At 38.8% G+C, this 13508-nt stretch overlaps 2 protein-coding genes across 4 annotated transcripts in view; one reads left to right on the top strand and one right to left on the bottom strand.

The window, feature by feature from the left end:
* The window catches only part of LOC145531298 (uncharacterized), a 30044-nt gene extending 29737 nt beyond the window's left edge, over positions 1-307 (bottom strand). For all 3 annotated transcript variants that reach the window (XR_014072350.1, XR_014072353.1, XM_081553409.1), the window contains exon 1: positions 206-307. Coding sequence is in view for 1 of the 3 variants with exons in the window: in XM_081553409.1 (XP_081409535.1) it covers positions 206-215 (10 nt within the window). In the remaining 2 variants the exon portion in view is untranslated. The remainder of the gene's footprint in view (positions 1-205) is intronic.
* A 95-nt stretch (positions 308-402) lies between these two features.
* LOC145531314 (uncharacterized) lies at positions 403-12729 on the top strand. Its single transcript, XM_081553418.1, has 6 exons — positions 403-625; positions 2192-2254; positions 5915-5960; positions 11083-11205; positions 11307-11333; positions 11919-12729. Exons 1-6 carry the CDS (start codon positions 558-560, stop codon positions 11940-11942), a joined length of 351 nt encoding a protein of 116 aa, XP_081409544.1. The 5' UTR covers positions 403-557; the 3' UTR covers positions 11943-12729.
* Positions 12730-13508: the final 779 nt, after the last annotated feature.

The raw sequence follows: 13508 nt of genomic DNA, 5'->3' as shown, positions 1-13508 counted from the left end.
GAAGTCAATATGGCTTACCAGCCCCATCCTGCCCTCCTCCAACATATTTGAGTCAGTGTAAAACTGACTCACATTTACACTCACGTTAGAGTCAGTGTAAAACTTTTAAAATTATAGTCCAATTTCATCGCATTTTTCTTAACTCACAGGACGAGTTTCTCATTTCCTAAATTTCCATGCTCGCCTCTTCAGCCACCTGTCTTACCAGACTCCATCTTTAAGAGGTTCTGGCTACACCAAACTTCTCTCTGGTTCTGAGATGTGCTTTCTTCTGGACAGCAAGCTCTTCCTCTTCACCTCTGTCCCTGGCTGAGCTGTGTCTCAGGTCCCAACCTACTGACCTTCCTCTGTGATGTCGTTCACATGGTCTCCTTCAGAGACCCCACCCAGTAGAGCTCACTTGTTGCATGCCTCTATTCGTGTCCTTGTCACAATAGATCGTCATGTTAGTTTAAATTTCAGAGCATTTTTCTTATTTATTCTTACATTCCCAATTCCTAGAGCAAAATAGACAAGCAGTAGATATTCACTGAGGAAATGAATGGAAGGACAAAGTAATGGCATTCTCCTTGTGGACAGATGAAGCTTGCAAGTCACAGAACTTTCCTGTCATTACTCTTAGATGGTGAGATTTTCAGCATCTGTATGGGGAGTTCAAATCTCTCTCCTCTATTCAGTCTCTGAGATGGTTGTCAAGATAATTTCTCTGTATCTTTATCCATCCAGGCAGCCATAATATGCCCCAACAATTACATCATTTGTTTTCTTCTTTTTACTTCAAATATTCTCAAACCTGCTTTCCCCTCAGCCTGTGGATTTATAAAAAATTCTTTTTTGTAAGGTATACTTTTCTACATCTTAACTGCAAGTTTGTGTCTCATCCATTACGTTTTAAGATTATATTCCCTGTTCTGTTTTTCTCCCAAGAATTACCGGAAATCACCCAAAACACTTCTTTGAAATTATAGTTGTAGTCCTTTCATAGGTATGAGTTTCCATCTCTTTTCAGAGTTCCATCTAAGCCAATATCTAGTTATCTTCAGACTTCAGTGCAAAATCACAAGGAGAAATGGGCTGCACAGTTCATTCTAACCAACGTGCATGCTGTATACTCTATCATTTTATATATTATTTATCTGCTCTGATCAAAAAATTAGGTGACACAACTAATTTCACAATTCAACTTGATTCTCACTTAAGAGTAACAATTTAGTTCATTAGGAATTGAATTTGGTATAATCTCTTTACAAAGATCTTTTCCTCACTAGTTGAAATGTTATCCTCATTAGATTTTATTCTCTAATATTGTTTCTCCCTGCCATTAAAGAAGTTCAGGTGAGTTTTGTTTTGTTTTTATTGAAGTACAGTTGGTTTAGAATATTATTTCAGATGTACAACTCAATGATTCAAAATGTTTATAGATTATACTCCATTTAAAGTTATAAAATTTTGGATTTAGTACTTATGCTGTACAATATATCCTTGTTCAGTTCAGTTCAGTCACTCAGTCATGTCTGACTCTTTGCGACCCCATGAACTACAGCACACCAGGCCTCCCTGTCCATCACCAACGCCCGGAGTTTACCCAAACCCATGTCCATTGAGTCGGTGATGCCATCCAACCATCTCATCTTCTGTCCTTATCTCATCTTGCTGCTGCTGCTGCTGCTGCTGCTAAGTCGCTTCAGTCGTGTCCGACTCTGTGCGACCCCATAGATGGCAGCCCACCAGGCTCCACCGTCCCCGGGATTCTCCAGGCAAGAATACTGGAGTGGGTTGCCATTTCCTTCTCCAGTGCATGAAAGGCAAAAGTGAAAGTGAAGTCACTCAGTCGTGTCTGACTCTTAGCGACCCTGTGGACTGTAGCCTACCAGGCTCCTCCGTCCATGGGATTTTCTAGGCAAGAGTACTGGAGTGGGGTGCCATTGCCTTCTCCATATCTCATTTTATATCTTATATCCTTGTAGCTAATTTATTTTATACAGAATAGCTTGTACCTCTTTATCCCCTTTCTCTATTTTGCCCCTTCCTGCTTCTTTCTCCCCACTGATAACCACTACTTCATTGTCTGTATCAGTGAGTTTGTTTCTTTTTTGTTGTTATATTAAATAGTTTGTTTTATTTTTTAGATTCCACATATAAATGATAACATATAGTATTTCTTTTTCTCTATCTGACATGTTTCCCAAAGCATCATACCCTCCAGGTCCATCCACGTTGCTACAAATGACAAAATTTCTTTTCCTTCCTATGGGTGAGTAGTATTTAATTCACATTCTTTATCTATTCTTCTGTTGATGGACACTCAGTTTGCTTCCATATCTTGGTTACTGTAAATAATGCTGCTATGAACATTGGGATGCATGTATCTTTTCAAGTTAGTGTTTTTTTGTTTCCTCTGGACTTACACCCAGAAGTTGAATTGCCAAATTATATGGTAGTTCAATTTTTAGTTTTTTAAGGCACTTTCACACTGCTTTCCACAGTGGCTAAACCAATTTATACTTCCACCAATAGTGTACAAAGTTTCCCTTTTCTTCATATACTTGCCAACCTTTGTTATTTGTGGTATTTTTGATGATAGCCATTTTGTCATGTATGAGATGATACCTCACTGTGATTTTGATTTGCATTTCCCTGGTGATTAGTGATGCTGAATATCTTTTCATGTGCCAGCTGGCCACCTGTATGTCTTCTTTGGAAAAATATCTATTCAGATCATCTGCCCATTTTTTACTCAGGTTGCTTTTTGATAAATTTTAAGAGCTGTTTATGTATTTTGGGTATTAACCCCTTGTAAGTCATATCATTTGTAAATATTTTCTCCAATTCCTACAGGTTATCTTTTCATTTTGTCAATGGTTTCCTTTGCTATGTGAAAGCTTTTAAGTTTAATCAGGTCCCATTTGCTTGTTTTTGCTTTTGTTTTCTTTGCCTTAGGCGACAGATCTAAAAAATGTTGCTATGATTTATATCAAAGGGTATTCTGCTTATGTTTTCTTCTAGGAGTCTTATGATTTCCAGTCTTACATTTAGGCCTTTAAGCCATTTTGGGTTTATTCTTGTATATGGTATAAGAAAATGTTCTAATTTCATTTTTTTAACATGTAGCTCTCCAGTTGTCTCAGCACTACTTATTAAAGAGACATTGTATAGTCTTGCCTTCTTTGTCATGGATTAATTGACCATAAACATATGGCTTTATTTCTGGGTTCCCTATTTGTTCTACTGATTTATGTGCTTGTTTTGTGCCAGTATGATACTGGTTTTATTACTGTAGCTTTGTAATAGAGTCTGAAGTCATGGAGCATGATTCTTCCAGCTCTGTTCTGCTTTCTCAAGATTGTTTTGGCTATTCAGGGTCTTTTGCATTTGTGCATAAATTTTAAAAATATTTTTTTCTAGTTCTGTGAAAACTCCCATTGGTATTTTGATAGGACTTGCATCTGGAGATTGCCTTGGGTAATATAGTCATTTTAACAATATCATTCTTCCAATTCATGAACATAGTATGCCTTTCTGTTTGTGTCATCTTCAGTTTCTTTCATCAGTGTGTTATAGTCTTCTGAGTACTGGTCTTTTACTTGCTTAGGTAGGTTTATTCCTGGGTATTTTATTCTTTTTGATGCAATTACAAATGGAATTGTTTTCTTAATTTCTCTTTCTGATAGTTTGTTGGTAATGTATAGAAATGCAACAGATTTCTATATATTAACTTAGTACTCTTCAGCCTTAACAAATTTGCTGTTAAGCTCCAGTAGATTTTTTGTGACGTCTTTAGGATTTTCTATTGAGAATATCATATTATCTGCAATCAATGATAGGTTTACTTCTTCCCTTCTAATTTGGATTTCTTTTACTTCTTTTTTTTGTCTGATTCCTGTGCTAGAAATTCCAACACTATGTTGGATGAAAGTGGCAAGAATGGGCATCCTTGTCTTCTTTCTGATGTTAGAGGAAATGCTTTCAACTTTTCATCATTGAATGTGATGTTAGCTGTGGGTTTGTCATATATGGCCTTTATTATGTTGAAGTGGTGGCTTCCCTGGTGGCTCAGACAGTAAAAGCATCTGTTTGCAACGCAGGAGACCCAGGTTCGATCCCTGGGTCAGGAAGATCCCCTGGAGAAGGAAATAGCAACCCACTCCAATACTCTTGCCTGGAAAATTCCATGGATGGAGGAACCTTGTAGGCTACAGTCCATGGGATAGCAAAGAGTCGAACACGACTGAGCCACTTCACTTTCACTTTCATGCAAACTTTATGTCCACTTTCTGGAGAGATTTTTATAATATCATTTAAGATCTTTAATATGTGATAAAGTGCATTTATCACATAAATGATATGTGTCATTTAAAGCCAGTACTTCCTTATTGATTTTTCTGTCCGGATGACCTGTCCACTGATATAAGTGGGCTATTAAAGTCTCCTATTACTATTGTCTTGCTGTGAGTCATGTGGGCCCTTCTCTTGTGGTGGGCTAACTACTGTGGGTGGTCTGCTAGGGCAGACTGGCTTCCATTCTGCTTTGTTGTCAGATCCTGCCTTGTGTGGAGGCTGCCAGCCACTGTTGGTGGGATTGGGTCATGAGGCATCTGGCTGCATAACCCCAGGGGTCACTGGAGCTCATCCTGGCTCATTGGTAGGCAGAGGTGGGGTCCAGAAGATCCTAGATCTGGTTCCTGATTACGAGTGAGAGAAGCTAGGTCCTGGGGCTAGTGCTAGAACATCGACTGGCGGAACTGGATCTTGGAGTCTCCTAGGTGTCCCAGAGCTGGTGTTGGATTGCTGGCTGGTTGGGGCAGTTCCTGACATAGTTGGCTGTGGGGTTCAGGTTGTCCTGAAATTTGTTGCTCAAGGCTCTGTCCCAGCTGGCTGCTGGCCTGCTGGTAGGTGGGACGGGTACAGCCATGGCAGGCTGTGGGGCCATGCTTATTCTTAGGCTGGTGACAGGTGAGGCTGGTACTGAGGCTAGATCAGGCTTGGTAGACAGGGCTGGGACCCAGGGTATTATGGGGCTGGTAACTGCCCACAAATGTGTGGTGCCAGGTCTGCACTCTGGTGGCCAGCGCCATGTCCAGGGATGACTGCAGAGTCATGAGATCTTAAGACTGCCTGTAGGCTCATTGGTAGGGCTATGTCCCTGCCAACTCAGTTGCCTGGCCTGAGGCATCTCAGTCCTGGTGCCTACAGGCTGGTAGGCAGGGAGGGGGCTTCGTCCTGAGGCCCATAAGCTAGAGGGAGGATTGCAAATTGATGTTTACCAGCACCAGTGCCCACATGGTAAAACAAGTTCCGCAAAATGGGTTCTACCAGTGTCTATGTCCCCAGGGAGAGCTCCAGTTGCTTCCTACCTCTCTAGGAGACTCTCTAAGGTCGACAGGTAGGTTTGACCCAGGCTCTGTTCAAATTGCTGCTTGTATTCTGGGGTCCCAGAGTGTGTGAGATTTTGTATGTGCCTTTTATGAGCATAGTCTCTATTTCCTCCAGTCCTCTGGATCTTCCACAAGTAAGCACCACTGGTCTTCAAAAACAAACATTATGGGGGTTCATCTTCCTGGCACAGGCTTCCTAGGCTGGAGAGCCCAATGTGGGACTGAGACCAATCATTTCTTGGGGAGAACCTCTGCAACTGTAATTATTCTCCCATTTGTGGGTTGCCCACCTGGAGGGTTGAATCTTGACTGTATAACAACTCAACCCCCAGTTACCCATCTCATTGTGGTTTCTTCTCTCTATATTTAGTTGTAGAAGATCTTTTCTGGTAAGTTCTGATCTTTTTCATCAATAGCTGTTCTGTAAATAGTTGTAAATTTGGGGTGCCCATGAAAGGAGGTGTCTTTCTACTTCAACATCTTGGGAACTGAACCAATTTCATTTGCTTTAAAACTCATCTAATGTATGCCTATTACAGGGAAGTATGCTGCTGGCCTCAGGTCCTCTTGTCAGCCAGGAAATGGGTGAGTTGGGGAAGATGCCCAGATCTAAGTGCTTTAGTTTTATATGTGACTAAGTATTTATTCAAATTGAATAGACTGCTTAAATCATACAAATATATTCCATCACCCAGAATAAATTTTATATCATTTTAATAATCAAATCTGCTAACATCTGACTAATATCTGAGATTAGGGTTCTGGAAAAATTATGAGAAAAGATTGAAGCATGTAGATGATAAGGTAAATATAGAGAATAGGCCATTTCAGAGGAGTGAAGGTAAGTAGACTTGTGAGCAATGTCTCATGACATGGGCAGTCAGGAGTTTCTCTAATGCATCTATCATCTTATCCTATGAGGGTCATCTGAAGGCAAGGCAGGACAACAGAGGGAGATTCTCAAAGTCCAACAGTCGAGTTTGGGACACGAGATCCTGTAGCTATAACAGCCTGTGAATTGTGCAGCAACATTCAGAGTGACTCATCAGTCATGCTTCTCTTAGGTCACTTGTTTATTCTTGAGGCCAATTTTACTTGTTCTGAAGAAAGAAAAGATTTCTAAAGATTTTAGATGATGTTCCCACACACGTGCAATGACATGCCAAGCTCAAATTAAAGTCAGTCTGTAGAATGATGGCCTGCCAGGAGACAGGCAAACCTCCTGGTGCTTTTTAAAGCACCAGGGCAGAGAAGAATGTGAATCTAAGTGGAGTGGTTGAAAATAGTTGTATTCTTGGCCATTAGCAGCTGTGGCTGCAAATCAAGGACCAATCTCATCTAGGCTGTGTAGACAGGCTTCTCTGACACTCATCATTCTTCCTGGGCTGCAGGTACACAGGCCTGATTGGTGATAGAATGATAAGCATTGTTTTTAAATACAAAACCGAATTCTATATGGAAATTTGACAGTGGATATTCATAAAATGACTGGACAAAAATCATATACCAAGCTATTCATTCTTTAATGTCATTCATAGAATATATTTTACATATAAGAATGATTTAAATTTTCAGAACTGATGTTTCAGGCATTATACTGTCACTTTGATACAACACAATTACTGTGGTCCATACTTTATGATCACTTTTTTCCTAATCGATCTCTATTGAATAGTGTCTAAAAATAAACTCAACTTTTAAAAAGTACTTCACTATGCTTAGATTCCACTGTGTTTGAATTAAAGAATCCTTGAAAATGTGAAATTTCAAGAATGTATTTTAATCCTGAAGCAATTTTGAAATTTGATGGTTCCATACTGTGGAAAACCACTCTGTAAAGTGTTCTTGCCAACCGTTACTGAAACTATTTGCATTAATATTCTTTCAGAGGAAAAGCAGGATATGAAAGGCTAATATTAAGCTTTCAAATAATCTTACTGAGGATCTGATCACTATCAGAGCTTCCAGAGAGTTATTTGAAGCGGAGATAGCCAGATCTGAAAGTGTGAAAGAGACACTCTTGGGTTAAGAAATAGTAGAGCTGGTCTCTGTGTCCACTGGCTCTCTGAGGGCAGAGGTCAAGCCTCTTTTGTTCATCAATACACACTCAACTCCCAGGGGGTTGGGATTTGGCACAAAGCAGAGACTTGGTGTATATTTGTTAAATGGGTATGTGAGCTAATTGGCCATTGAGGAGTCAACCAGTGGTCAGAGAAATAGGATCAGTAAGTGTCTGGGGCAAGTATAGTGGAAATGCATAGACATTAGGGTCAGGATGACCTCTCTGAGTTTCAGTTCCTATATCTCTAAACCAAGGATGATAACTTCCTCATAGGGTTGCTATGTGATCAAGCACAATAGACACATAAAAATGTCTAGAATAATGCTTGACTCATCCCGTCTGACTCTTTGTGACCCCATGGACTGTAGCCCACCAGGCTCCTCTGTCCATGGAATTCTCTAGGCAAGAATACTGGAGTGGATAGCCATTCCTTTCTCCTAGGGTTCTTCCCAACCCAGGGATTGAACCCATGTCTCTCGCATTGCAGACAGATTCTTTACCATCCGAACCACCTGGGAAACCTCATAACTGGTTATTAAAAGCTGATAATCTCCATGCTTTAGATGTGCTTCCCCCTCCCCCAAACCTTAGCCTACATTTTGCATATTCTTCTTATGTCCTGTTTTGGAAAATACATTGAGTGGGACATCAGGCTTAGATAATGGTCCCAACCTAATCACTTAATCTCCGGGCTTTGGCTGTCTCAGTAAAATGAGGGGATTGGATTCATTCTCTTAGTCCCTTCTATCTCTAGGTTTTAGTTTTTAAGTCTCCTAATTTTCATTTAGTTCTCATAAGTTAAACACTTTATCTAAATTAATAAACACTGTGCACAGGCTTGTTGCTGTCATTCAGTCACTAAGTCGTGTTCAACTCTTTGTGACCACATAGACTGCAGCACACCAGTCTCCCGTGTCCTCCACTATCTCCTGGAGCTTGCTAAAATTCATGTCCACTGAGTCAGTGATGCTATCTAATCATCTCATCCTCTGCTGCCCCCTTCAAGAGACCATACTAATATATATATTGTTATCTCCCCACCTCGTTTTAGGTATCTTTTCTTTAATTCTGTGAATTTTCCTTACATTTTTTAGGTATCAACTACATACAGGGTAAATTTTGTTAGAATAATTAAGATTTGGATTCTGTTTTCTCAAATGTTTTAGCCAACTGAGAGTTGGCTAAAGTGAGGCAGATAATCTATGAGGTAATGAATCCCTTGATGTTTCAGAAATTAATTCTTCCAAGGTTTTATTTTCACCTTAAGAGAGGCCTGGAGTGCTGCAATTCATGGGGTCGCAAAGAGTCGGACACGACTGAGCGACTGAACTGAACTGAACTAAGGTTGTTATTAAATATTGTATTATAACATTGTGAATACGGTGGGAGGAGAGGAGTCGATAAGTTTTGGTTAATAAAGTGTGTCTTCCAATAGAACTCTGAGTAGCTGAATGCTTACTGTGGTGAGAGGAGAGTTATAACTGCACGGTTGTTAATGTTGTTTAGTCGTTAAGTCATGTCCGACTCTTTTGTGACCCCATGGACTGTAGTCCACCAGTTTCCTCTGTCCATGGGATTTCCCAGGCAAGAATACTGGAGTGGGTTGCCGTTTCCTTTGCCAGAGGATCTTCTTGACCCAGGAATTGAATTCGCATCTTTACTTGGTAGGCAGATTCTTTACCACTGAGCCACCAGGAAAGCCCCATAACTGCATGGTAAAACAGCAAAGAAATTCAGATTATTTATTTTATGACCTAGATATATTTTTTTTCTTTTAAGGCTACATATGCACATTATGAGCATCTTAAATTTCTTCAATAGTGGCAGTCTTTTTCAAAGGGCAGTTCTTAAGTGTAGGAAATATTTAAAATTCTTCAGTCTCATCATGGTTCTGTTACTGGAATTTGTGTTCAGAAAGGATTGTTAGTCCTCACTCATTAGAAATGCAGTGAGAAAAATAATGCTTTTATTATTAATTCATGGTCAGTAAAAGAATAATTAAATTCTCTTTATGTATTCCTTCTACCTAGTAATGTTTTATTTCTAAGATTAACTGCGTGACATTGTATGAAGAAGATTGCCGCACACAATGATTTTTAAGAAACTAAATGACTAAAAAAGACTGAGGTTAGTTTTGGTAGAAGCCATTTTTTTCTCTCTTTCTCGGACAGCCTGCAAAAAGAAATCCTATCCAAGACAAATATCTCCTTTTTTTTTTTTTAAATAAAATAGCTCCTTTTTAACCTAGGAACTGATCTTATGGATAAAAAGAGTATAGTTGATGTAAAACAGAGTGACAAATTATTAGTATATAGTCCATTGAGCACAATCCAAGTGGTTTTAGTTAGAAAACTCCTTTCCAAATATAGATTAAAAGTATGATTACTTGATTGAAAGCTTTTCCCCATTTGACACCAGTTTCAAAGCTTATATATTTTGTTTAATTCCTTCACCAGATATTACTTAGTATCCAGAAGATGCACCTTTTAAGGATGGTCCTCTAATCAGGACTTTTGAAGACAACACATTTTAGCAATTCCCATCTAGAAATCAGTGTTGGAAAAAGCCAATAGAATCATCACACAAGTTTTATTTCCTGGATTTTCTTTTGCATTTTGAAAATTTTAAAGTTAAAACAGTTCTTAATTGCTCCCTGGAATGAATCTTTAAACTATAATCAAACAAAGAGATCCAAGTTACATGGTACTGTGGGAGATTCAAAATGACAGGGCCTCATACACTTTTCCAGTAGTCATGTATGGATGTGAGAGTTGGACCATAAAGAAGGCTGAACACTGGAGAAATGACACTTTTAAGCTAGTGTTGGAGAAGACTCTTGAGAGTCCCTTGGACTGCAAGGAGATCAAACCAATCAATCCTAAAGGAAATCAATCCTGAATATTCATTAGAAAGACTGATACTGAAGCTGAAGCTCCAATACTTTGGCCACCTGATATGAAGAGTTGATTCATTAAAAAAGACCCTGATACTGAGAAAGACTGAAAGTGGGAGGAGAAGGGGATGACAGAGGATGAGATGGTTGGATGGTATCAACCAACCATCCATGGTTGGATGACTCAATGGACATGAGTTTGAGCAAGCTCCAGGAGTTGGTGAAGGACAGGGAAGCTTGGCATGCTGCAGTTTGTGGGGTTGCAAAGGGTCAGACACAACTTAGAGACAGAATAACAACAACATACACTTATTTTTTTTAATAACTGTGCCCTGAAATCATCAGTCTGAATCCATGAATTTGCTGGGAAGTTGGGAGGGGAAATGTTGCATGTATGTAGGATTGTGGTTTTCCATTTGGGGAGTATTATTTGAAAATAATTATAGAGTTAAGGGTTTCAGGTATTTTTGTGGTTTACTGCAGTGTTTCATATCAATATTTCTTTTCTTCAGGATGCATTATTTTAAATAAACTTTCACACAAATGCTTTCTAGAGATAGTTTGTAGATGTTTAATTTTCACCTTTTGCAGAGCAATGTGTTGTGCTCTTGTCTAGAATTTGAATTTTTCTAAAATGCTGATAGAGTGTTACTTTAAAAAAAACTATGAAGTGAAAGGAATTCAAAGGCTGGAGAAAGATTATAGTGCTTCTGCTTTAATTTAGGTACTAAAACCTTTTTCTTCTGTTACAGGCTTTGCAGAATTTATCCATGATTTTATTCATCCATTTATTTATTGAGTGGTTACTCAGGTCTTGGAGAAAACAGACCAACATATATGCTCATGTATTGCTGTTCATCACTTCCAAGGAAATGGTGAATGCTATTTTAATTTCACATTTATATCTCAGTGATTTAGAGTTTGGAAAAGAAGACTTGAATCATCATACTAAAAAATGTTCTTTCTCTTTATTGAGATGAACTTTGAGGTCAAGAGTGCTAAGGTGAGTCCCAAAAGTAGCATTCAACTTAAGAGTTAACTCTAAATAGAGACATAGTACAGCAAATTTTAAAATACTATTATCAGGAATCCAGATATGCCCTAAATAACCCTGGCTACTAATAATCTCTGATGGACATATTTTCTTTTTAAACTTGGAGCTTCCCTAACCTCATTTTCCCCCATTAAAAAAAAAGAGAGAGAGAGAGAGAAAAGAACAAGAAAACAGAAATTCTAAAAGGTTAAGTAAAGTAGTTTGACCAATGTCAAACAGCTAGTAGATGACAGAGCAAGAAAACAACTCAATTCCTCCGAGCACAGTAAAATTTCATCCATGCATTAGATTAAGATTTAGAGCTTGGAGACTGGAGCCCAGAGAAGAGATTTTCTGCAGTTTATTTTTTGATAGAGAAGGAAACCAGGAATGACCATCTAAAAAGTTTCCAAAGTCAAGTTCTCCCTCGTTCCAATTGTAATACCTAGCCCAGGGGTCTGGCACATCTCCGCATTTCTTCCTTTAAGGATGACTCATTTTGCTTTGACTGGTAGGAAATAATGGTTTCTTTGTTCTATCCAAATTGTTATACAGACGCAGAAAGGGGTACTGGAGTAAGTGGGAAGTCCTTAAGAGAATATTATTTGGTAAGTCACTTGTGATATCTTCTAAACCCCAAACTGAAGTGATCCAGATTGATATGATATATTCTGACAAGAGAAATCTTCTATATGAACAATCTCCCGAAAGTATAACAATTAAATCAATTTAGTTAACTAACTGACTAATGAAAATAATGAAATATCAATAACATTGAAGTTGTCCTGAAAAGTACAGAATGTACAGTTACTAAAGGGGTGAGAGACGATCCCCAGTGGAAGTAATGTGGAGGCTTGCTACTCGCGGTGCAGCCTCAGGACTGGCAATGTTGCTTGGGATCTTGTTATAAATGGAAAATCTCAGGCTACAGTCCAGGCTTACAGAATCAGCATGTGTATTCTCACATGATCCTCAGGTGGTTTATATGTACATTAAAGTTTGAGAAGCAGTGATTTAGAACACTATGAGAAAGGTTGTTTAAGGGAGTCTAGAGGGTGACCATCAGGGGAGGAGAGATAGTCCTACCCTTTTATTTTTCTAGTTTCTTTGACCCACAGCTTTTCAATCTTTGAGATAAGGGCCCCATGGGTAGCTATTCCTGTGACTCATAACATTCATGAAACATTGAAAGTGCTGTGTTCTTCAGAGTAGTGCCTCTTGCTCCATTTCTTGATTTTAAATGGTTATTTTATCGCAATTCTCTCGACAAGTGAAGCAGAAAACCACACATACTTTTTACTTTTCTCAACATTTCTTACCATCAAAAATGTCACTGCAGTCAGTTCTTGATTAAAAAGTACTAAAGGAGTGCAAAATGGCATTGAAAGAGGTTCTTTTTTTTTTTTTTTTTAAAGCCTTTTAGTCATGATTTTAACCATTCAGGTCACCCTTATTCCTCTCTGCCTTTATAACGGTTTATTAATAATTAATAAAATTCACAGATTTTATTTTTACTCTTGCCTTCTCTCTCTTCAACTATTTACATATCAAATCCATTTGTTGAAAGATGATGGAATTAATAATGATTAAGGAGGATAAGCTAAGAGTATCAAAGATCCCAGGGCCGGTTAACCAAGAAGACTTGTTAAATCATTGCCATTTATATTTATCGAGTTCACTCTGTACAGGTGCTGTGCTGAGGGCTAAGTATTGACTTAACCTGCATCTTTCTGATGCTGCTCAGGACTCACCAAATGCTGACATTAGTTCCAATAGGTGGGCTGTAGTACAGTGCCAAGTTTTCTTTCAGTTCAAAAACTTACTATGTAAAGATTTCTTTAGCATTTGTGTCTCCTTCTTCATTTGGAAAACCATATATATTTGATGTACATTTTTTCTAACAGAAAAAGGTGCAGATTAATAACTAATCACATCACGTCATCTAGTCACTCAGTTGTGTCCAACTCTTTGAGACCCCATTGTCTGCCAGGCTCCTCTGTGCATGGGATTTTCCAGGCAAGAATACTGCAGTGGGTTGCCAGTTCCTTTTCCAGGAGATCTTACTAACCCAGAAATTGAACCCAGGTCTCTCACGTTGCAGGCATATTCTTTACCATCTGAGCCACCAGGGAAGTCCAACAGCTA

Source organism: Giraffa tippelskirchi, chromosome 2 (genome assembly GCF_054371585.1).
Source record: "Giraffa tippelskirchi isolate mGirTip1 chromosome 2, T2T-mGirTip1v1.2.pri, whole genome shotgun sequence".
Classification (NCBI taxonomy): domain Eukaryota; kingdom Metazoa; phylum Chordata; class Mammalia; order Artiodactyla; family Giraffidae; genus Giraffa; species Giraffa tippelskirchi.
This window is presented reverse-complemented; position numbering and strand designations above follow the sequence as displayed.

Coding starts and splice junctions, on each gene's coding strand:
- LOC145531314 (XM_081553418.1), top strand. CDS start 558: ATGGCATTCTCCTTGTGGACAGATGAAGCTTGCAAGTCACAGAACTTT. Junction 626..2,191: donor CCTGTCATTACTCTTAGATG/GTGAGATTTTCA, acceptor TGTTTCCCAAAG/CATCATACCCTCCAGGTCCA. Junction 11,334..11,918: donor TTGAGGTCAAGAGTGCTAAG/GTGAGTCCCAAA, acceptor ATTGTTATACAG/ACGCAGAAAGGGGTACTGGA.